This window comes from Mytilus edulis, chromosome 10 (assembly GCF_963676685.1).
Source record: "Mytilus edulis chromosome 10, xbMytEdul2.2, whole genome shotgun sequence".
Taxonomy (NCBI): Eukaryota; Metazoa; Mollusca; class Bivalvia; order Mytilida; family Mytilidae; genus Mytilus; species Mytilus edulis.
The window spans coordinates 55,124,117-55,149,517 of NC_092353.1; the positions used below are offsets into that span (position 1 = coordinate 55,124,117).

General features: G+C 31.6%; 1 protein-coding gene across 1 annotated transcript; it reads left to right on the forward strand.

The window, feature by feature from the left end:
- The first annotated feature begins 78 nt into the window (after positions 1 to 78).
- Positions 79 to 25,247, forward strand: LOC139492170 (inner centromere protein-like). Its single transcript, XM_071280323.1, has 19 exons — positions 79 to 141; positions 3,783 to 3,961; positions 5,093 to 5,209; positions 6,844 to 7,642; positions 9,216 to 9,281; positions 10,069 to 10,616; positions 11,526 to 11,607; positions 12,815 to 12,875; positions 13,313 to 13,337; positions 15,572 to 15,626; positions 17,439 to 17,570; positions 18,631 to 18,740; positions 19,410 to 19,577; positions 19,959 to 20,034; positions 21,345 to 21,550; positions 21,944 to 22,052; positions 23,086 to 23,288; positions 24,091 to 24,227; positions 25,018 to 25,247. The coding sequence occupies exons 2-19, from the start codon at positions 3,783 to 3,785 to the stop codon at positions 25,209 to 25,211; spliced, it is 3,267 nt and encodes a 1,088-aa protein (XP_071136424.1). The 5' UTR covers positions 79 to 141; the 3' UTR covers positions 25,212 to 25,247.
- The last annotated feature ends 154 nt before the right edge of the window (positions 25,248 to 25,401 follow it).

Sequence of the window (25,401 nt, forward strand, 5' to 3'; positions counted from 1 at the left end):
AAATAAATATATTCGGAAACAATTTTTGATAGCTTTGCAATAAATGACCCGATTTGATTGGACAATCGTTTCGCAGTATATTTTAAATTCCGAGGGAAGTCGTTTATCGACAAGAGGGTAAAAATTAAACAAGAAAGACATGTAGATTAGAAGACTATTAAGTTCAAAGTTGTAGATTTTTAAATTAGTCACTGCAGAAAAAAAACAAATGCAAATTTTTAGAAGTACGGTTTTATCTGTAAATACTTCATAAATGACAATTTTAATCTTTTCTCGATTATTAAATAATTTTTCGGCAGCGAACAAATTTCATTTTGATAGCAATATGATCTTTTCAAATCCATCAAACAACAATATGAAATCCGATTCTTAAAGTAAGAATGCAAATCATAAACTGTTTACCCTTTCTATCCATGGCATCTCTGTTGTACGAAGATTTTTGAGAAGAAGTGTTATTTTAGTATGAATGCACTTATAATTTATGCTGGTCGGTGGGTCAATTTGCATACATTTGAACCTCCTGATGGGAGTATAATAAATATCGCATTTCCTGGGGTCTCCTTTCGTCCTTCAATTGAAGAGAATAAAATGATCATGAGTGAAAAATGTACAACAATGTTATCAAATGTTTGTTATTGAATGCGTAAAAACATCAGTATATCAAGCTTTTTCAGTGTAAATGACATTACCTTATTATGCAACATGTGTAGATTTAACCCCTCATGATGCCAGATTGACACATATATATGTCCAGGTCGGCTGTTCTAACTGCTTGAGGGACACTTAATGTCCATGTTTTGATTTATGCAAACTTCTCATTGCTGTATCTTTTTTAAAGAAAAGAAAAAAATTTAAACAGTGTTATATTTTTCTTCAATTGGTTTCAAATGTAACGGTCATGTTTGCTATTTTCGAATTAAGTCATTGTTTGACATCGGATATGGGCTATTTCAAAAAAAATGATGCCAAAGTGTGACAAACATGGTAAAAAATTAAGTCATTGCTAATCTTTTTTCTATCATTTTTCTTTAATCCAGAGACATTTAAGTTTACAAAACTACCAAGGGTTAATGCAAAATAATAAAAACAAAAATTTTAACAACATTTTACTCATAAGAATTCATCCACTTTTCAAAGGAAACAACAAAATAATAATATCAACTGACAAACATAAATAAGAATATAAATATCAATGTAATTTTTTTGTTTGTTGCAATAAAGGTACTAAATGATTTTCCTGCAATTTTTTTTTACTTATAAACAGATTTTTTTTTTAAATATGTAAATTTCACCAATTTTTAGTGAATTCTTTAATATCTTATTTCAAAAGTTTTTATATCTCTTTGCAAAAGCTTTAATTTCATATAAAAAGTATAAGGAAGCAAACATATATGATCTAATTACATCCTCTGAAAATTTCACAACAATTGCTTCAGTCAATTCTAAGTTTTCTTCATTTAAAAAATACAAACATGTGTTTTTTATCCTTTTGTTACACTCCTGACATATTTTTTCAGTAACTGTAAGACTGTTTTTTAATGGAATGTTTAGAAAATCAGTAATGATATCTATTTTAAATTTACAATCTCACAAATAAATAAATTTATTAGATATTTGATTACATATTTTTTTAATTTCTGAGCAAAGAGCAAACTTTTAACATGTTTAATGAGAATTACACTTTAATTTTTAAGAATCTTTGGTGAATAGTGTGCAGTAAAATCACTTTTACAAGACAGATCGGCTTTCTCATTACATTGTAAAGATGTTACAATTATTTTAATAAAGAATCATGTTGAATTTTGTTATAGATAAGCTACATCAGAAACTTGTCAGGAGTGTAACAAATGTTACACTCCTGACCATAATTTATTGCTACCATATTTTAACCTGAAACTGACCTGAAATCATGTAGAGTCTTTATATTTCACATATTATTTTAGTGCAAATTAAGAACAGGTTAAAAAAAATTATATACTTCTTACAAATTTACAAATTTTGCTAATTGTCTATTTAAAAAAAAAGATGGCTTTCCTTTAAACATTGTTCAGTCTCTTGTTTGATACTATATATATGCTGTTTTTATGTCAGATAATGTATTATGATAAGTTTGTTCGTACTACCAAAGATGGTAGCAGTATGTGCTCTGTATATTAAAAATTGTCCAAAAATGTACCCAAAAATGTCAGGAGTGTAACGCTTTAAAATGTTTAAGTGTAACATTCATGTTATTTTTTATAGAAACAATGCTGTTATTATTGGTTTTCTTTTCTGGAATTTGAGTGTGAACACCATCTGTTGCATATTTTCAGTAACAAACATGCCATTATTGTGGCCTTTATTGCTTGTTTATGCTCAATACTTGTATGTCAGGACTGTAACACATTTAAACAAGCTAGTTCAATTGCAATTTTAGTTCAAAAATTTCAAAAGTAATGATGTAGACTTGTATTCTGTGTTAAGCTGAGGTGTAGTAATGTCATTTTATAATAATTGTCAGCTTGTTTTTCTTCCAATAACTTACCTTTGCTAATATAATTGAAATAAGGCGTTTTTTTGTGTTACACTCCTGACATTGAAGTATTGAGCCTACAAAAGCAATGAAGGCCATAATAATGGCATGTTTGTTACTGATAAACTGTAACAGGTAATGTTCACTGAAATTCAAGAAAAAACAACAACTATAACAACATTGTTTCTAAAAAAAATACATCTTAACCCAGTTGTTACACTCCTGACAGACCTGGGTAGTCCTCTTATTGTAACCATAATATTCCAGTAGTAGAACTTCAGGGTCAACTGGATGCACCTGTGCCAAGCTATGATACTAAACAAAAAAAATAAACCGTGCAAGATGTACAGAAACATGTTATTTCACCTACAAAGACATTTTCTGGCAGCATATTGACTTTTACTAACATTTTTTTTTTGACACAAACTTATTTGACTTACCTTATGAGGCTCATAAAAATGTAAATATATGGAAGAATTGAACAAGAAATCATAGTCAAGATATAATAGTTGGATGAAAGATATTGTTTGGTATTGTATCTGCCCTTATTTATTCTATATCATCAATGAATGGACATGCTCTCTTCTAAATGTCACTCTAAAAGCGTTACACTCCTGACATTTTGAGGTACAATTTTGGACAATATTTTTTAAACAGAGCACATACTGCTATTATCTTTGGTAGTTAGGACCAACTAATCATAATACATTATCTGACCTAAAAACATTACAGATATAGTATCATACTAGAGACTGACAAAGGTTTAAAGGAAAGGCATCATTTTTTTTGAAATAGCCCATATCAAGCTGTCATCTTTTCTGACCCACAAAATGCAACCTTGAAAAATAATTGGCAGCAAGAGGGTTAACCTGGCAGGCGGCTTATTAGCAAGTGATAATAGTTTGATTGAACAATGAACAGGTTATACGATATTCAATACCAGATAACTGCGATATGGCTCATGCCTATAATACCTGCATTGCCATTTATAGTAAAGTGGAAAGTTGTTATCAGAACATCAATCGGATGGTTGTGATGCTAAAAACTCATTTGATAAACATTCTACTCCCTGGTGGTCCTTGAAGAAAATTTAATGGTCCTCACTAATATTTCTATTGAAAAGTACTAAAATTGGGTCAGTCCTTTGTAATATTTTGGTGGTAAAATCCGTAGAACCACCACTTTTCGAGAACTCTGGACCCAATTTTATTATTTATACTTATTTTGTCCATCTTTGGACACTTATAAAATATTCTGATTTTTTTTTCAGATGAAAGGTAAGAAGGCAGACAAGAAGAAGTCAGGTGATACAATGTTGTATCCACACAACTTGGGATTTTCAGCTTTGGATTCAATAAATGCTAAAGTCAATGATGCCTTAGCTGAATTTGATAAAGAAATGGACTGGTTGCATGAACTGTTGTTTGAATGTAAGAAGACGTTTGCAAAGTAAGTTTGACTGGAAGCAAGTACAATATGTAAGCCTGGCATCTAAAATGTTTTATTTTTGGCTGTTACAGTCTGTGCCAAACTGTTTTAGAGTTTGTCTGACAGAAAAAGAAATTTGAATTTTCTTCAATATATTCAACCAAAAAATCCTAAAAGTTCTGTCAGACAGAGTTTGGGACACACTGTTGTTAGTTAAGCTTTGTTTAGAATTCAGAGTGTAACACATTATGTTGCCTTTATTAAAATCGCTACCACCTACACCAGAAAACTTCAAAACTCTATTGGATGTTTGGAAAGAATTTTTGCAACATAATTTTTTGGTTGTTGGGTAAGCTTTGTTTAGAATTCAGAGTGTAACACATTATGTTGCATTTATTTAAATCGCTATCACCTACACCAGAAAATTTCAAAACTCTGTTGGATGTTTAGGGAAAGAATTTTTGTAACAAACTACCGGCTATTATCAATTTATTTATTTTAGGTGTCTGTTCTTATATTAATGTCTTGACGTCTATTGAAATACTACAATAATATTTTTATGGTTATGGTTTTAGATATGACTGTAATTAAGGTTTTACTCAAAAGAGCAAAGTCCCTAGTTTCATATTTAAAAAATAAGAAGAAAAGATGTTAGTTTCAATTAAAACAGACATGAAGTATTGAAATTTACGGGTTGTTGTCAGCACTAACTAGTATGTCATTTGGACTTTCAGAAACTTTTTTTTTATAAAGGGGAAAAAACCTACCTTTTGCTATCCCTGCAAGCATGCAATTATTTTTTTTAGCAAAAACAAATAAGAATATCAATGTTATGATTAAAAATTAAGGAGGAAGACCTAGGTTAAGGGAAATAACTCTTAAAATCATCAGTACGTTTGTGTCAACCATTTTCATAAATATATTTTAAGCTTCTAGGTTACATAGATTATTTTCAATCTGTTTCAGGTAAATGCTTAAAATACATTGATGAAACGTGACTTTTACAAACACATAACTGATTTAAAGAGTTATCTCCCTGAACCAAGGTCTACCACCTTAAAACAAACACTTATTTGGATTCTCTATCCTATCCAAATCTTTTTTTATTGTACATGCAAGTAAATGTTCAAAAGAAATCACTATTTATTGCAGGCCTGAGATACAGCTCTTACCGAAAACACCTTCACAGAAGAGAGGGAGAAAAGCAAAAAGACCAACTAAGTTTTCAGATTCTGAAGACGTGTTTGAGCCATCTTCAAAAAGACAAAGGTTAATAAAATATATAAATTGACATGTAATAGAATACTTGTAGTATCTGCAGGTTCCATTTCTCTAATGTTTTAGAAGGTCAATTTTTTTGGCTGGAATAATTTTTAGCTCACGTGACCCAAAGCTTTAGGGCCAAAGTGAGCTTATGCCATCACTTGGCATCCGTTGTCCGTCGTCGTAAACTATTTCAAGAATCTTCTCCTCTGAAACTACTAGGCCAAATACTTCCAAACTTTAACTGAATGTTCCTTAGGGTATCTAGTTTATAAATTGTATCCGAAGTTTTGATCTATCAACAAACATGGTCGCCATTGCTAAAAATAGAACATAGGGGTCAAATGCAGTTTTTGGCTTATATCGCAAACACGAAAGCATTTAGAGCAAATCTGACATGGAGTAAAAATGTTCATTAGGTCAAGATCTATCAGCCCTGAAATTTTCAGATGAATCAAACAACCCATTGTTGGGTTGCTGCCACTTAATTGGTAATTTTAAGGAAATTTTGCAGTTTTTGGTCATTATAGATAAAGATAAACTGTAAACAGCAAAAACGATCAGCAAAGTAAGATCTACAAATAAGTTAATATGACCAAAATTGTCAATTGACCCCTTATGGGGTTATTGTCCTTTAATGACAATTTTTCACAATTTGTTCATCATATTTGCTTACTTTAAAAAATCTTCTCCTCTAAAACTACTCAACCAAATTCAACCAAACTTCAACTGAATGATCAGTAGGGTGTACTATAAAATAAAGTTTGTGTTTTATTTTCTATTTCGTCAAAAAACATGGCCGTCATGGCTAAAAATAGAACACAGGGTAAAATGCAGTTTTTGGCTTATATCTTAAAAACTCCAGCATTTAGAGCAAATAAGACAAGAAGTTAAAGTATTTATTAGGTCAAGGTCTACCTGTCCTGAAATTTTCAGCCAAATTGGGTAACTGGTTTTTCAGGTATAATGCCCCTGAATTGATGATTTTAAAGAAATTTTGCAGTGTTTGGTTATTATCTTGAATATTATTATAGATACAGATAAACTGTTAATAGCAATTGTATTGCGAATCATCAGATTGACCTAGACTGTATCTTAATCAAGTGTAGGGCGAACTCATGCCCATTTCTTTCCAGAGGCTCCTAAGAGGCTTTAAAAGGTATTTCCAGGATAGTACATGGCCTTTGTTACTCTGTTTAATTTACAACAAACATTAATTTATTAATTTAGTTAATAAGGCATTGTTTACCAGGTGAGCGATTCAGGCTCTTGAGAGCCTCTTGTTAGGTGTACATGTCCGTCTGATAAACCTTGTCTTGTGACCTTGATCTCTTAATTACATGGTCCATTCATTGGATTTTTCCTGATTTAGTCTTTTTCTCAGATACTGTAGTCATAAGGTCAAATATATTTGATGTATTTAATTATTGTACATGTTAGTCTGGCAGGGTTAACATTGTCTTAACCTTATTTTCTAGGATGTTTATAATGTCAGATAAACCTAAGCTATATCTTTAGTTCAATCTTGATCTACACACTTTTGAACATTATTTACATTCATGATCAATAAAGCCGTCATTATATTTCAAGTGCTCTCTGAAATGTAGATCATTTTGCTTAATTCATATTTTGTTTTATAGTCTAAGACTTGACGATGGCGAGGAAGCCGACGTGGAAGAGAACAGTTTAAGCTCTCCACCAAACAGGTCCTACAGAACCAGAGCTACGTCAAGGACTACCACCACCGCCAGACCAAAAAGGAACACACGTACCACAAAAAATGTGAAGATCAAAACAGAAACAACTAAAGAACCAGTTATGTCATTCACAAAACAAATAGAATCACAAATGGCGGAAAACAAAACACCTGTAAAAGAAAATTTAATAGAACCTGAAAATGAAGATACTAATCTAACACCTATTAACAAAGTGAATAGTGTAAAAATGTCAACAGATAAAGTGTGTGATATGGATACAGAAACTCCCTGTAAAGATCCTCAGTTTGATTATGCACAGGAGATGGAAACCCCCAAAGGTCCGCAGATAGATAATGCCAAGGAGACAGAAACGCCTCAATCCTCAAATGATAAAGACATGATTGTCCAAGAAACACCAGAAATGATAATTACTTCTCCATCAACACCTGCAACAGTTGTAAAGGCAGCACTTTCTGATGACAATACACCTTTTACTCCAAACAATACACAAACCATTCAAGAGAGTCCTGAAAAAATAGTCAAAGACAGTTCAGAGTCACAGGATAAAAAGCCAAGAAATAGTGTTAGAAAATCACTTAAACATGGTAAAACTTTGAATTCTTCCTCAAGACTGTCTTCTATTAAACGTTTGTCTGTGGCTGCTTTACATGCTGTAGAGACGGCAGCCAAGAAGTCAATGCGTCAAGAATCAGAATCTTCAGATGATTTGTCCCAGTCAAAGGTAATTTAATATTTCACAATTTGCTCAGGAAGGCAGCTTTATAAATATTTATGCATATTCAGTTATCAAAAATTTAAGGGTCCATCATTTTGAAAATTAGGTGCAAAATCCTGCATTCTGAGAAGGATTAACTGCATGAATTGCCTACAAAATAAGCTATCTTTTTAAGGAAAAGGATTAAAAATAAAAGTTGAATGTGTCTGAGGACACATTTGCATGCACTCAAGCTTTGTAACTTTACTCTTGAAAGGTAAAATTCAACCTATCCCTTCTGATTCTATTTATAATGATGAGAATCTATAGAAATTCTAAAAAGACACATTTGAAATCTGAAGCATTTATTTTTTAGTTTTATTTAAAATTCCAAGTTTTCCTTCATGTTTATTTTTAAACATGTCAACTAGTTGTTCCAGTTCTGTATCTGAGAGTCGGTCTTTTCCTTCTTTCACTTGTTTATCAGAAGGAAGTAGAAACGACTTTTTGAATCCAAAAGCGTCCAGCTTCCGTCATTTACTACCGTCCGCCGCCTTTAGCTTCTTTGTGTAATATTTGGAATTATGAGACATGATCTACGTTCATTTTGTTTACATTATGTCTCATTTTTTTGCTTTGTCATTGAATTATTCATTCGGATGTTTCAAGCGCAAACGTGACCAGAATATCGTAGATTGCAATGTAATCCAAAAAAGATTGCAAACCAATCATCGTCTTAAGTGAACGATAATGATAACTCCCGAAATACCCCGAACGCTCAGAGATTTGTCAACAAAATAATACACGATATGGAGATACGACAATAACAAAATCTCGCGACGATGTCCATATACGATTGGGAATTTTAGAGCTGAAAATTGGGAAAAAAGAGCATATTTCTCTTTGGGAATGGGGCCGAAATTCGGCCCCAAAATGAGGGTTGGAAAATCACTGATTACAATTGTCTGGGTGGCGGGTGCTGACAAAAAAAAACTGCCTTCCAACCCCCCCCCCCCATACATTTTTTTCTGGAATAGCCCTATAATGATTCAAAAATGTTTTAATATTTCATTGGAAAAAGATCTAGTATCTTATGAACAGAAACGCAACATTGAAATTTTATTTAAATGATCATTGCATGTAATGGAGATACTGTGGATCATTATTATTAATTTGTTATTAATTTTCGTGGGTACGGGTGAACCTTGAAATGAGATGTTCAATAAATGACAAATTATCAATAGAATTTAACTCACTAAGTCTGTTAAAGAATAAGTCTGTTTGATAACTTCAACAAAACCATGAAATGAGATGTCCACTAACATGTTAGTTTTAATTCTACCAAGAAATTTGGTAATCATGAAAAAAAAAAGTCCACAGTAATACTATTGTATGATATGAAGTAAATTTTAACCATTCACCTTCACACAAGTTGTGTTTATAATGAATCTTAAATCTAAAATTAACCATAGAAACACCCAAAAGAATAACTGAAAAAATACTGAATAATTTTTTTTTACTTATATTTGTCAACAGAAATACATCTGTCATCTACTTTTCTACTTGACATTATTCAATATGCTTTTATATGATTTAATAGGCACAGAGTCCAGAAGAAAAACCTGTCCGTACACGTACAAGACTACGGTTGAAGAAGGGTTCACAGGTAATTATTTTTAAGATGAAAATGTCTTAAATTAAGTCATAAAATGCGTACATTGACAGTCTGTGCCAACCTGTTATAGGGTTTGTCTGACCAGAAAGAAATTTGAAATTTTCTTCTATATATTCAACCAGAAAATCCTTGAAATTCTGTGTGACAGAATGATTTTTTGTCCAACATTTTGTCAGTCAGACAGTTTGGGAAACACTGCAGTGATAAAAAAAAATGTATATCTAAATGATATTTGCCTTACCTGAAAAAAAACACCCAGAAGTAAGCTATGGACTAGATAGATTAAATTGCTTATCACAAAATCTGGAGTGCTAAATCTAGTTTTCTAGAAATCCTGAATAAAACAAGTAAATAAAAGACAGACAAAAACAACTAGCAACAAGAAGACCCCAACGTCAACAAAGAAATAATAGACAGCTTATCATTTGGGAAATATACTCAATGTGGTCTGTAACAGACTTCTTAAATTTTATTCATACTAGTATTTGTAAATTTGTTCAGACACATAAAAATCAGAATATTGGTCTTCGTACAGGTATTTAGGAAAGATTTTAGTGCAGATTGATATGTTCCAAAGAGGAAATTATGTATATAAAGTATTTTTTTTCTATATTGCTAATTTGCCTGCTCTGAATAAAAACAAGAACATGAAGAAAGCAACTTTTTTTTTATTAGTCTACTTTTCAGTGGTGCATGCAATAAGTCATTCAGCATTAACGTTAACATTTTTGACTTGCCTCCTTTAATGTTGATTTATACTTTTTTTTGTAAACTTTAGAATACCGATAGTGTTTCATCCGTCACATCAGACAAATCAGCAACATCATCACAGGGTTCGGTGGCAGATCTTGATAATACGTCAGAAGATGACAAACCACAGCGAAGTACCAGAACAAAAACAAGGAAACCCAAGACAGAATCTGAGTCAAAAACCAGAACGAAAACACGTAATAAACATCAATCTAGTCAGGATCAGTCATCAGCTGACTTAAGTGATGACGAAGTCATGTTGATCAGTGATTGTGATTCACCCAAATCTAAAGAACATCAAAGACTTAGTGCTAATACTACGGAAGATGATTGTGCTTTCACGAATGACATTAAACCTGTGAGGGCCAGCACAAGGACAAAACAGAAGAAAAACTCAAGTAAGGTTGACTCTGAAAATGAGGATTCTGGTATCTGTTCTAAATCACAGTCTGAGACTAGTATTCCAAGAACACGGTCAAAGATGAGACCACCTAAATCATCAACAATGTCTTCGGATGAACAGAGTGAAAAAGATGAGCGATTTGTTAAACCAGAAAATCCACCACCAAGAACAAGGTAATGTTTATTTATATCAGCAAGAATATATGATATGATTGCCAATGAGACAACTCTCCACACAAACCAACAAATGACATGGACATTAACAACTAAAGGTCCATGTACGCCCTTTAGTTCAGGTTTTTATAAGAGTTTTTTGACAGCATCTATTTTTTGCTCACAAATGAATACTGTAGAAACATTAATTTTCATGGGATTAAAATTTCGTGGTTTTGTCTCTATATAAGATTTCATGGGGATTAATTACATTTCATGGTTTCAAGTAAATGACAGGGATATTAGATGTATGTTAAATTTTCTTGGATATATTCTTTACACGAAATAAACGAAATTAAATCCTCCAAGAAAATTTCTGCTTTTACAGTAGTTTGTTTAACTGTCATAAAACTTTAAAAACAACCAATTTTAAAAATGTATTTGGCATTTCAAGCACAAGTTTTGTACTCTTGTTCTGGTCTTGATTGGTTGGTTTCTAAATACAAAGTTGGCATTTTTGTCTATCTGTTTTTACAAATTGAAACTTTTTTTTCACATGCTCATTATTTAAATACTTAGGATTGTTGAACATTGCAAGTAGTTTTCAGATTGTTGTTTGCTGAAAGTTTTTAAATGCTGGCTTGTACATATCTGTGGCTTATGATATAAGAAAATATTAAGTTGTGTGAGTGGCTATGCAACCAGTTTTGCCATTGATACGAAAAAAAATACACTTCAATGTGAACATCAAGTTTAGTATCATAATGTTTCCCAATTGTAGGCTAACAATGATTTTATATAGGATTTTACAGGTTTTACAGTGACTAACAGAAACTTGTTAAAACAGCATTTTGGGGATTGCTAAGCATCCTTTATTGTTCTTAGTCTTATTTATATAAATATATACATATTTTGTTTAAATATTTTTAGAACGAAAACCAAAAAGAGGGTGTTATCAGATGATGAAGCAGACATGTCTATATCAAAGAAAAGTTGCCTAGATCAAACTGATGTAAGTTTATTAAGTAGACGAAACTGTCAAAATTAAAACTTTCCTGAAGGGGTTATCTTTTCTTATTTTGCAATTATCATTAACTTAATGTATGCCACAGAAAAAGTTTATGCATTGGAATTTCTGCTTTAAAGGAAGAAGTGAACAACAAATTTAGAATTATCCCCATCGGCAACTTCACTTTCCTTTATAAATGCTTGCAACATAAGAACAAATATCAATTATAGAGGATTGATAATTTGATAGAAAGAATCTTATTTTAAGAACTGAATGCTTCTTTTTGTAACTTCATTGGGGTGTAAAAGCGTTGACCGAAGTACATTTTGTATGAAGCGCAGAAGCGCTTCATACTAAAAATGTGTGCATGGTCAATGTTTTTACAACCCTATGAAGTTACAAAAAGAAGCATTCAATACTTATAATTACATTTTTTTTAGCAATGATCATGAAAACACGAATTTATTATTGTTTTATTTAATTCACCTGTGCACTTTATTGGGGGACCAAGTGTTATCATGAATGAAAAGTTTTATTGAGCAATACAATTGCTTACGGAATAACATGTGATGTGCAGTTAGCCAATCAGAATAAAGTATCATAATGAAACATACATCTAATGTAATTATAAATATACAAGTTTTGGTTTTGTTCTATTTGTGGTCACATCAATTTGTAACTTGGTACACATGCGCAACATAAGAACAAATGTTATTAGGATTAATAGAAAGGAGTTGATAACCAGACTAGTCATTCACAGAATGATGAAATTATTGCATGCACATGTAGCGATTGTCCCTTATCCAGTAATCTTTGACCTACTAACTTATATTTTAAAAAGAAATCATTGAAATAGATCATAGTGAAAAAGAGTTAATTTAAGTTATTTTTATGCCTCGCCAACAATAATATGGGGACATGTGGTTTTCTGTTCTGTGCATCTGTAAGTCCATCAGTCCTATATCAGGTTCAACTTTTGGTATAGGGTTCTTTTTGCTGTCACACCAACTAAAAACTTGGTACACATGTTCATTATGAAGCGAACTATGAAAATTCTTGTTAACTTAGGCTTGGACACAGGTTTCACTGAACTTGCAATTATGAAAGTGGTTAATGTTGTACAATGTCATATAGGCACTGTCACATGTTCTTGTGAATTGATGGAACAGATTAACATACTTGTTTACTACAAATGATTTCTATGTTTTAGATGTCAGATATGTCTGTTGGTTTACCTATCAGCAATAGTACCTTCATGTCAGGGAAACAAGGTAAATGTAACTTCAAATTACTGTAAAAGCAGAATTTTTTGCAGAGAATTTAATTTTGTTTATTTCATGGAAAGAACATATCCACGAAATTAAAAACCCCACGAAAATTTAACCTACACATAATATCCCTTCCATTTAGTGGAAACCACGATATTAAATTCCCATGAAATTTATAAAGAGACAAACAACAACAATTTAATCCCATGAAAATTAGTGCTTATACATACAGTATGAAAATTCAAGCAGATCTTTTATTTTTAACTCTACCCAAATCACAAGTGTTGTAAAATATTTCAAAAGAATATTGATTCAATTTAAAATCAAAGATACGTTTTGATACATTGATTTCAAAACTGCATGGACATCTATAAAAAAAAAAAAAGACTGCATTTTATGTTGACAACTATTATTAATCTTAATTTACTTGTTATTTTCAGATGAAACAAAACAGTTTACGGATGAGTAAGTATAAGTAACATGATGAGAAATAAATATTTCACAACTGCAACAAGTGTATTACGATATTTTTCCACTCAAGACAGTTAAATTTTAATATTTAAAGCGCAAGGCTTGCCGATCTTTTTAAATAATTAGAATTTAATTGTTGAGAGTGGAGAAATAAAGTAATACACGAGTTACAGTGGTGGAATCTGTTTCTCTTATGACGTTTATCCTTCCTTTTCAAACATTTGAGGAAAGTTGTGTACTTTTGATGTGACGTCATCAGGCATGGATGCTTATCATGACGTCACAATAAGAAAATTCAGAATAAAACAAGAAAATTTAACGTCACAATCAAATTTCAACCAATCATTTGTAGAGAACAGACATTTCACTAGTAAGGAGAAATAGTTTTCTCACTCTGGTCAGGAAATGTGACAATAGCACAAAAATTAGAGAAATAGTTTTCTCACACTGGTCAGGAAATTCGAAAATAGCACAAAAAATAGAGAAATAGTTTCCTCACACTGGTCAGGAAATGTGAAAATAGCACAAAAATTAGAGAAATAGTTTTCTCACACTGGTCAGGAAATGTGACAATAGCACAAAAATTAGAGAAATAGTTTTCTCACACTGGTCAGGAAATGTGACAATAGCACAAAAATTAGAGAAAGAAAGGTTACAATGTATATATGAAATTCTTGTTGTAATATTTCCATAAAATCCAAATACAATTTGGTGAACTTCTGTGTTCCAGCCTGACCTCATTGGCAGATTTAATGTTATTTTAGAGAACATCTGATTTTTTGATTCACCTAGTAAGACACACATGTCAATCAAACTTTCAAGTAAATTACATTAAAACTTAAAAAGTAAAGTAGGTTATACGAAGTATATGGACTGTGTGATTTTTGTCGAGCCTGCAACTTTTGTTGCAGAAAGCTCGACATAGGGATAGTGATCCGGCGGCGGCGGTGTTAGCTAACTTCTTACAAGCTTTATATTTTAGAAGGTGGAAGACCTGGATGCTTCATACTTTGTATATAGATGCCTCATGTTACGAAGTTTCCGTCAGTCACATGTCCAATGTCCTTGACCTCATTTTCATGGTTCAGTGACCACTTGAAAAAAAAGTTCAGATTTTTTGTAATGTTGAATTCTCTCTTATTATAAGTAATAGGATAACTATATTTGATATGAAAGGTCCTCATGTCTGTCAGACAGTTTTCACTTGACCTCGACCTCATTTCATGGATCAGTGAACAAGGTTAAGTTTTGGTGGTCAAGTCCATATCTCAGATACTACAAGCAATAGGGCTAGTATATTCGATGTATGGAAGGACTGTAAGGTGTACATGTCCAACTGGCAGGTGTCATCTGACCTTGACCTCATTTTCATGGTTCAGTGGTTATAGTTAAATTTTTGTGTTTTTGTCTGTTTTTCTCATACTATATGCAATAGGTCTACTATATTTGTTGTATGGAATGATTGTAAGGTGTACCTATCTAACGGGCAGATGTCATGTAACCTTGACCTCATTTTCATGGTTCAGTGGTCAAAGTTAAGTTTTTGAGTTTTGGTCTTTTTATCTAATACTATATGCCATAGGTCATCTATATTTGGTGTATGGAAATATTTTATGATCTTTATGTCAGTCGCGCAGGTTTTATTTGACCGTGACCTCATTTTCACGGTTCATTGCACAGTGTTAAGTTTTTGTGTTTTGGTCTATTTTTCTTAAACTATAAGTAATAGGTCAACTATATATGTTGTATAGAAGCATTGTTAGCTGTACATGTCTGCCTGGCATGGTTCATCTGACCTTGACCTCATTTTCAAGGTTCATTGGTCTTTGTTTAGTTATCTTGGTTAATGTTAAGTTTATGTGACAGTTGTATTTAAGCTTAGCTTTATACTTAGGACTATCAACATAATATCAATGATTAGTATAGAAGGCGAGACATTTCAGCGTGTGCACTCTTGTATGGATTGTCTTCGTTAGTTCATCTCATTTTTTTGAGATATTATTTGATGGTATTTGGTCAATCATATGTAATCTTTTTATTTACTTGTACATATAAATTATTTTGGAGGTAGAGTTATATCCCTTAGACATTCATATTTTTAACTATAGTATTAAAGTAAAAAATGCCGCCATATTTTCCACTTTTCTTTATTTTTCGTTGACTAGATTGCTCTATTAGAGAGTTTAGTAATTATTTAGTATTCTTATATTTTCACTCTGTCATTTTAGGGAATGTGCCAGCAGTAGTAGTGACTATGATTCTCCAGTATGCCCTAAAGACAAGGTACGTTGTTCTATTAAAGATAATGTTGGTTTGCTGTCTCATTTGAAATATACCCAACATCTGCTTGTATTCATATTGCAAACTTAATTGGATCATAATTTACAAAAGTGTTCCATAACATTGGAGTTTCAATTATATTTGCTCAGTTTCACTGAAACCACCATAGACTTATATCATTTTCTTGTAAATCAAGTTTAGGCTTTAGCAAACAAATTATTTTAACTTTTTCTACAATCCCCTATCAGGATCTTTATTGTATTGATACTAATCTGTTGTTCCCGACTATATGTGGACCTGTTAGGTTTCTTTTTAATATTCTGTCTTCTCATTAAAAAAAATACCTCAGATCTCAATTTACATAATGATGATCATTTGAAAAAATACCTCGGATCTGAACTTATAATAATGATGATCTGTTGGAAAACAATTCAGTTTTAAATTTAAATTAACAAAAAAATTATATTTTATAGCTTCATGTTTTCCTAAGTTGTTACAGGCTATAAATAGTGATAACTTTATTATACCCCACGCAACGAAGTTGCGGAGGGTATAATGTTTTTGACCCGTCAGTCCTGTTTCTTGTCATCCCAACTCCTCTCAAACCACACAACAGAATTTAACGAAACCTTTTCAGATAATAAGGACATACTATGTAGTTGTGCATATCGACGGGAAATTGCGATTCAATTTTTTTTCTAGGAGTTACGCCCCTTTGAACTTATTTACTTTAATGAACTACTGCAACAGTTTGTCATCGCAACTCCTCTCAAACCACACAACAGAATTTTCACGAAACCTTTTCAGATAATAAGGACATACTATGTAGTTGTGCATATCGACGGGAAATTGAGATTCAATTTTTTTTCTAGGAGTTACGCCCCTTTGAACTCATTCACTTTAATGTACTACTGCAACAGTTTGTCATCGCAACTCCTCTCAAACCACACAACAGAATTTCACGAAACCTTTTCAGATAATAAGGACATACTATGTAGTTGTGCATATCGACAGGAAATTGCGATTCAATTTTTTTTCTAGGAGTTACGCCCCTTTGAACTTATTTACTTTAATGTACTACTGCAACAGTTTGTCATCGCAACTCCTCTCAAACCACACAACAGAATTTCACGAAACCTTTTCAGATAATAAGGACATACTATGTAGTTGTGCATATCGACGGGAAATTGAGATTCAATTTTTTTTCTAGGAGTTACGCCCCTTTGAACTTATTTACTTTAATGTACTACTGCAACAGTTTGTTATCGCAACTCCTCTCAAACCACACAACAGAATTTCACGAAACCTTTTCAGATAATAAGGACATACTATGTAGTTGTGCATATCGACGGGAAATTGAGATTCAATTGTTTTTTCTAGGAGTTGCGCCCCTTTGAACTTATTTACTTTAATGTACTACTGCAACAGTTTGTCATCGCAACTCCTCTCAAACCACACAACAGAATTTCACGAAACCTTTTCAGATAATAAGGACATACTACGTAGATGTGCATATCTACAGGAAATTACGATTCAATTTTTTTTCTAGGAGTTATGCCCCTTTGAACTTATTTGCTTCAATGTACTTCTGCAACAGTTTGTCATCTCAACTCCTCTGAAAACACACAACAGAATTTCATGAAATTTTGTAGATAATAAGGACATACTATGTAGATGTGTATATTGACAGGAATTTATTATTCAGTATTTTTTCTTATACAATTTTTTTTTCTTATACTTATTTAATTTCTCCAATGACAATGTGGGGACGTGGGGTATGTGAGCGTGCTCACTAAGGTTCTTTAATTTTTACAGGCAATAAGACCGAAGCCAAATATCAAAACCTTCCAGCATAATCTGAGCTCGAAAGTAGTTCTTTCTAACAAGCCAGGCATTGTCAAGTCTTTCATTAAGAGAAACAGTCCTGTTAAAAAATTAACACCAAAGGTATGTATTGTATCGTTGATATTCCATGCCTAAGATTTGATAATTATAGATTATTGTTGATCTTCTCAATGAGATTGATTTTCTCCCTTGAGCCAGTACGGCGAAAGTGAGAATAGCAATCAAGTTGAGATGCTCAAAGACACTCTGTTTATCGCCATATTTACCTATGACGACGTGTCAATTTCATAAGCAACACCATGTGCCTCCTTAGTTTTCAGCTATAATTTTCCATCAAGCGAGTAGCATGATATACGAAATAATCACAAAAAAAGATCAAAGGAAAAATGCCCAAAAAAGCGATAATAAAGGATATATCAGTGTATACCAAACTCTGTCTGACTAACAAAATTTCAGACAAAAAAATCTTTCAGTCAGATTTTTAAGTTGAAAAAAGACGAATTTTCTTGTTCTGTCTGGTCAGACAAACCCTAAATAGTTTGGAACAGACTGATATATATATTTTTCCATCTATATGTACAATATAGAGCAGGCTTGTAGATCACAGATATCACTATTGCATGTATTGTTAGAAGATAAGTAAAAAACACCTGTTAAAAAGTAATGGCATTATAATGAAATTTTCTTGTTTTTTTATGGATGGCTTGTGGCATCATTTCTTAAGGACTCCAAACTGTAATTTTATTAAGCATTTTATCAGTCCTCTGATGGAAATAAAACAGAGGGTCCTTTTTTCAAGTTGGGAAGTTTGTCAGGGTTTTTTTTTACATCATGTCATTGTTTGTGTTATCTGTAGATTTTTGTGTTAGTAGCAGATCTTTGATTGTATTATATTTAGAGATTGGTATATTAAATAGATGTCTATTGTTAATAAATGTTTTGGGTTACTCATTCATGTATATCTGACACTTTTCATTCATAGATGCATGTACATTTCTAAATGATTCAAAGTGTATGCATTCTTTAAATAATGTAAAGAAAAAGAAATGACCTCCATGGCATGACCACACCAAAAGGCAATAAATTCTTTATTGGATTATGGTTAAAATGTTTTAAGAAATTATCATTTCTTTTTTAATATCAATGTTTAACAAAATTACAGCAAGCACATGAGCAAAGAAAGAGAGATCTGTTGGAGAAAGAGAGAAAAGAGCAGGAAAGATTACAAAGAAGACAAGTGGAAATGCATCAGAAGATAGAAGAACAAAGAAAGTATGTAAAATATCCATTTTGAATTTTGTTTCTTGAATGTTCTTTTAGTTCTTTTATTTATATGCCCTCCTACCACTATGTGGTCAAAACATATAGCTAACTATGAACTTTGGTCTTGTCCTTGCTTTTTGGCTATGCCTACAGATCTAAAAAATGATTGTTGGTACATTTGTGTATAATTTACACTTGAATTATCTCTTATACCACAATATCAAAAATCAAAACAGGATTATGATCGGTTTGTGATTATTAAATATATATTTGAATTGTCTATTTTATGGAACAGATTGTTTTCTTATTTTTTTTGCACATAAAGATAACTAAAAATTCAGATTTTTTTTAAGTACTTGTATCTTTGTTGAATATGACTTAGGTTTATGTTGTTACACAAATACATGTATGTTGTTTCTTTTATTAATCCCTTAAATGTTTTTGCAACGTTGTATCATCATCCTTTGATCACCCTGGCATCAACAGGTCAGAACTAAGAGATTCATATATAGATCATAATTCAATTTGACATTTTACAAAATTTTACAAAAATAAGTGTAAACTATTCAGCTAAGTATTCGTTCTTTATACCTTATTTGTTGTTATTAATTTGGTAGGCGGTTTACTTATGTAGTTATTGCGCCCTTTCGTCCTTATGTCTTTTATTTGTTTTTGTAGGAAAAATGATGAAAAGATGAAGAAAGTTGCAGATGCAAGAGAACAGAAAGCAAAGCGAGACCAAGAAATAAGAGAAAAATTAATGAAGAAATTGGAAGAAAAGAGACATCTTACTGAAAAACAAAAAGAAGAAAAGGCAAAAGAGGACCAAGAAAAACAACACTTGAGGTACAGAAGACCTTGAATTTGTTAATTGCCTCATAATACAAAACATTGGAAGGGGCTATAATGACAATATTATCAATGTGTGCGTCAGAAAGAGGGGGAGGGGTTCACAACAATGTACATTGCAAAAACATATCACATTGTAAAATCTTGAATACAGTCAAGACAACACAGCAAATTTTCTGTTCATTAACTTTAAAAACATTGTTTCATTCTTTTATCAATAGAGGTATTTAATAAGAAAATTCTTCATCTAAAAATCATCAATGAACAGAAAAATTATTTTGTTGATTTTTAAATTGAGTCAAATTGCTGTTTATATTCTTCAAAATATAAAAATTGCATACCTTCTAAAGATTTGATTTTTATTTATTTTTTTGATAGAGTGAAGAAGTTGTATGAGGCAGAAGAAAGAAGAAAACGAGAGGAAGATGAACGACAGCAGAAAATACAGCAACAGGTATAAATTTAAGAGTGGATAAAGTGCAAAAAACTTAATAAAATTTTACACTTTTTGTTTATGAAATTTTCAGATGCATTTTATGATTTATGTTTTTGGTTAAAATTAGGAATTCAGGCTGTTATAAATAGTAAAAAAATGAAAATTTAATGCAGCTATTTGATTTTATATATCAAAATTCTAAATTGTATATGTTTAAGGTGTATCAGGACTATTGGACTGCGCAAAATTTCACGCATAAATTACAATGCACACGAAAATTATTTGTCGTAAATTCAATATTTTTTTTAAATATTTTGATTGATTAGAAATGGTAAATCATTGTAGTTATGTCACTTAAAGAATATTTTCGTTATTATGTGTAGTTGTTAAAGGCTCAAAATGACATTTCACCAATTTTCACCATTTTCCCTCCAAAATTTGGGTTTTAAGGCAAAATAAAAAAATTTCCTTATCGGTGACCTATGTTTTTTATTTGCTCATTCTTTGAAGCTTTATTTCAGCTTTTTATATTACAGTTCTGGACCAAGTGTCATAGAATGTTTTTTTGATATTCTGATAAAAATATGTCAACACCTCTATTTTCCCTATCAATTCATTGAACAATGGTCCCTTTTTCATCCCTGTTTAAAATAAAAATTTTGAGCTGAAATGGTCCGTGACCCCCTATTTTTTTTCAACCAACACTCTCTTTAAAGAATAAAATAACAAAAAATACTGCACTTCTGATAGAAACTTCAAATAGGCCCGAGCCACCTTAAGGAGTTAAAATTTTCTTTAAATATATCTATAAATAAATTTGTGGTCAGTATTATTTGTTTTTGTTTAGTTTTGTTTTTTCCTTGAAAGATTGTGAAAGTGTTCAATGTTTACTGAAATTGTTTTAAATCTAGTGCATCTTGCCTACGGTCTCTTCATGAGTGGTCATGTGGTCACATTAACTTTTGAATGATACTTAAGAAATCCTTTTGCAAAAGTATGAAAATGTTGATTTTTTTATGGTCCATTTATGGGCATTATGTTTTCTGGTCTGTCTGTTCGTTCGTCCGTCTCTACCGCTTCAGGTAAAAGTTTTTGGTCAAGGTAGGTTTTGATGAAGTTGAAGTCCAATCAACTTGAAACTTAGTACACATGTTCCCTATGATGTGATCTTTCTAATTTTAATGCCAAATTAGAAATTTAACCCAATTTTCATGGTCCACTGAACATAGAAAATGAGTTGGGATGGGTCATCCATGTACTAGGGACACAGTCTTGTTATTTGGTAAATCTTGTATCAGCATTCAAGAATTTTGATAATTCTTTACCAGGAGGAAGAAAATAGAATGTTGAAGGAGGTGATGGTTAGGAAGAAAGATTTTGAGGAACAAGAAAGACAGAAGAAAGTAGCAGAAGAAAAGAGAAAGTATGAAGAAAGGGTTGCAGCAATGGCAGCTTTAGATAAGGAAAGACAGGAAGAAAGGGAAGCAAGAGAGGAAGAAAAGGCAAAGGAACAACAAAAGATCAGAGAAGAAAGGTTTGCTAAGTTTCTTCAGTATCGAGAAAACATAAAGCTATTTCACTTATTGTTGGTTGCTAGCCATCCAGCAGTGAATATTTCATACAATGTCATTATGACAATTAGAATTTGATGATTAATATTTAAAACACTGAATACAATTTATTTATCGTTATTTTGCTTTTTAAGAAACTTAATGCAATAAAAAAAAACTCATACATTTGTATGACATGCCTGAATCTTGAACTCTCATAACTGTACAGTATTTGTTCCCAGAAAAAAACAAGTTCATTTTCCTTTGAAAGAAAATAGTTATATTTCAAAAAAGAATAAGATATAAAAAAAACTTGATAATAATTTCTGTATTGTTATAAACATTACACATTTTTTATTGATTATTTTCATTGCTAGGGAAAAACAAATGGCTCTAGAGAAGGCTACAAGAGAAAAGCAAGCATTGGAACAGAAGAAACAAAAAGACCAGCTATTGAAAGAAAGAATGGAAAAGATCAAGGAACTGGTAAAAATACATAAATATTCAAATTATTCTATTTCATAATTGGAGTATATAGATTCCTTCATAAATGAAATGATTATTAATACAGTGAAACCTGCCTCAACCGAATCCTGCATAAACTGAAAACCTGTATAAACCAAGCATGTTCTTTAGCACCGTCATATCAAATTGTGTGCGTAATGAACCATAAAAAACAGAACATCAGCCAAAACGGAACCAAATCTTAAGTCCTGAAGAAGTTCGGTTTAACCAGGTTTCACTGTAGTTGTTTACATGGGATTGGGTAGATGAATAGATGATATTACATACCAAATATACTGTTTCATGGTCAACATAGGGATTATTTAGTTTTGCAGTCTGCACCAAAAACTTTTTCAACGACTAGTCTGAAGACCAATATCCTGACATTTTTCTTATTGGTCCAAACAAAGCTTTGCAAAAACTTACTAGTCCGAATGAAGTTTTACTAGTGCGGCATCGAACTAGTGGCTAACCGTGCAGACTGGTTTTGATAAGGCATTGGCAAAATGATAAATTACAAAACAAAAATTCTGTTGTCCTTTCATAACATTACACAATACATGTCCTTATGGCACTGCATAATTTGGTTTAATGAAATTGGTAAAGTTATTCTCAAATCTTTAATGTGTATTAGATAGCCCTTTAAATGTTCAAATTCCCTGCAGTTTAAACAATTTGTGATTTTGAGCCTGTGAGTAGCTATTATTGTGATAAGTAGGCCATTCCATATTGATGAGAATATTTTTTGTGACCTTGTTATATTTTAGCATATGAACTTGATGTTATAAATACTGAATTATTATTATAATCAGAATACAGTATCTTCATACTGGAGTAGAACTTTTAACAGTACACTTGAAACTCTTTATGACTAATCAGGTGAAGATGAGACTTTTAAATTCCATTCTCTTTCCATTCTCAATTTTATTTTAAAAATGGAAAGAAAGTTAATAGTATGTATCATCTTAATTCAATGTTGTTTAACTCGAAAGAATCTTCTTTTTATTTCTTTCAGGAAAAGAAAAGACTTGCAGAGGAAGAAAAACTACGAGCTGACCTAAAAGAACGAGATGAAGCTGTGAAACAGATTATCAATAATCACAATACAAGCTTGAAAAATACCAAAGAAGAAATTCTTAGAGCTGCTTACACTAGTGCTATAGCTGGCCTGAATACAACACAGACTTATACTAGTAGTAAACCTCATAATCCAGACTCGTAAGTGTTTAATAATAAAAACGATTTGGTTGAATTTGTTTAATGTATAAGCCCTGTTTTCAAGTAGATTTCAAGAAGCATGAATGATTCTAATATGGCTTACTTTTCTTCGAAATTAATGTCATGTTTTTATTAATGAAATAAACAACAAGATGAATAGTTTCATGAAATTAGTCACATTTTAAACTTTTAAATTACTTGCAATATATTTCACATTTATGAGAATTGCAATTAATTTTGAATGTGTTAAAATGTAAGAAATGACATGTAACTATAATCTGAAATTGTGTTTCACAGTTTTTTATACAAAATCAACCAAAATGCCAAATTGTCATACATCCACCCATAGTTAGCATTATCTGTAAATATCATATTGTCTTGTGAGTTCCTTGTAAGCTTTGGTGGAACAGCACTATAAGTCTTTATTACACTTCATGTTAAAATGCCATATTTTGATTGGCTTACATGAGGGTGTTAATTTACTCTATCACATGGCTGAGCTAGGCTTCACTGCGGTTGACAGTGTTTTCTCGGGGTAACAATCTGCTCTATCGACCTCTCAGCTATGTATTATTTATATATTAACAAACAAGTGAAGTTGTATTTTTTTTAAACTTGATGAAAAATCATACCAGAAAAATGTAATGGGCTATGTAGATAAAGGAAGATGTGGTATGTGTGCCAATGAGACACATTTCCATCCAAGTAACAATTTATAAAAGTAAACTATTATAGGTCAAGGTATGGACTTGTATGTTTGTATATGATTTATTATTCTCATAATGTTTTTGTTATTTTGTAGATATGATATGACTCCAGCTAAAAGTAAAACCTACAAACCTAGTACTTTTGAAACCTATGACATATCAGGGTTAAAATCTGATGATTCAACCGACGATGAAGATGCTCCAAAGAAAAGGATTCCTCCATGGGCTTCAGGTATTTAAAAAAGAAAGATCTTCAGGGCTATACCATTAAAATGTATGTGGGTGGGTTGGAAGGAACTTTCAAACTATCCCTATAACCAAGAATATTTTTTTTATAATTTTGCATAATGGTAATAGACATATTAAGAATAGAAAGAACTTCAAGGCTATTCCATTAAAATGTATGTAGGAAGGTAGGAATGGACTTTCAAAATATCCCTACAACAAAGAACAATTTTTTTTTTGGATAATTTTGCATAATGGTAATAGACATACATGTATACTGAAAAAAGACCCATTACCCACATACTTTTATTTTCCCCATTCTACCCTGTCACAGACATTTTAATGGAATAGCCCTCACTTATTTACCACTGTTCACATGTATTATGGTTTGAAGTCATCATTTTTCTTAAATACTAAAAAAAAACACCATATGATTTCAAAAGGAAAAAGACAATCTTATTACATTGTCACCAGAGTCTACAGAGAAACAAATAGGGCTATTAGACCACTTTCATAAATGTGCATTTTTTGGTATATTTCCAATGTCACAGTGTGTATGTTATGACATTACAGTATAAAGATTTGATTGTTCTTCTATTGCATCGTTTATATTGATTGATCTCTAATGGTGTGTTCAGATAAAGCTAACTAAATTTGAAATATACTTTTTGAGATATCTCCCATTTCAATATCAAAATGATAAAAACATTGTAAAACTATTAAATTAATAGTATTTAGATTTATTCCTTTTTAAAGGGGAAAGTTTTTAAAATGAAGTTTTATTTTTATTTTTCTAGGTCCAAATCTGAAGGCTGCTTTGATAAACCAACATTATCATCCTCCAGATTTAGAGAGCATGTTTGATGAAATATCACCTCCAGATCTCAATGAACTTTTTGTCAAGAAAAAAGCCAGATTTAACAAACGTACAAGCTCAGCACACTGGGACTCACCCATTATGCGACCTGGTTCAGTTGTGTTGAATTGGTAGAGAAAGAAGATGTGATTATGTTATGTGTGCAGCTGCTGCATTTAAGTACTGGTCCATCCGCAACAATTTGATTTTTGTCAGTGATGCCGAGATATGATTTAGGTTTCGTATATTCTGCAAAAAAAGAGACATCAAATTAATATAGATTTCGTATAAGATGGAATACAATGTCTTCGTCTAGTATCGTAGA

Excerpts from the sequence above, each read along its gene's own strand:
- LOC139492170 (XM_071280323.1), top strand. The coding sequence starts at position 3,783 with ATGAAAGGTAAGAAGGCAGACAAGAAGAAGTCAGGTGATACAATGTTG. Across the intron at positions 3,962-5,092 it reads TGTAAGAAGACGTTTGCAAA|GCCTGAGATACAGCTCTTAC; the intron begins GTAAGTTTGACT and ends TATTTATTGCAG. Across the intron at positions 5,210-6,843 it reads CCATCTTCAAAAAGACAAAG|TCTAAGACTTGACGATGGCG; the intron begins GTTAATAAAATA and ends TTTGTTTTATAG.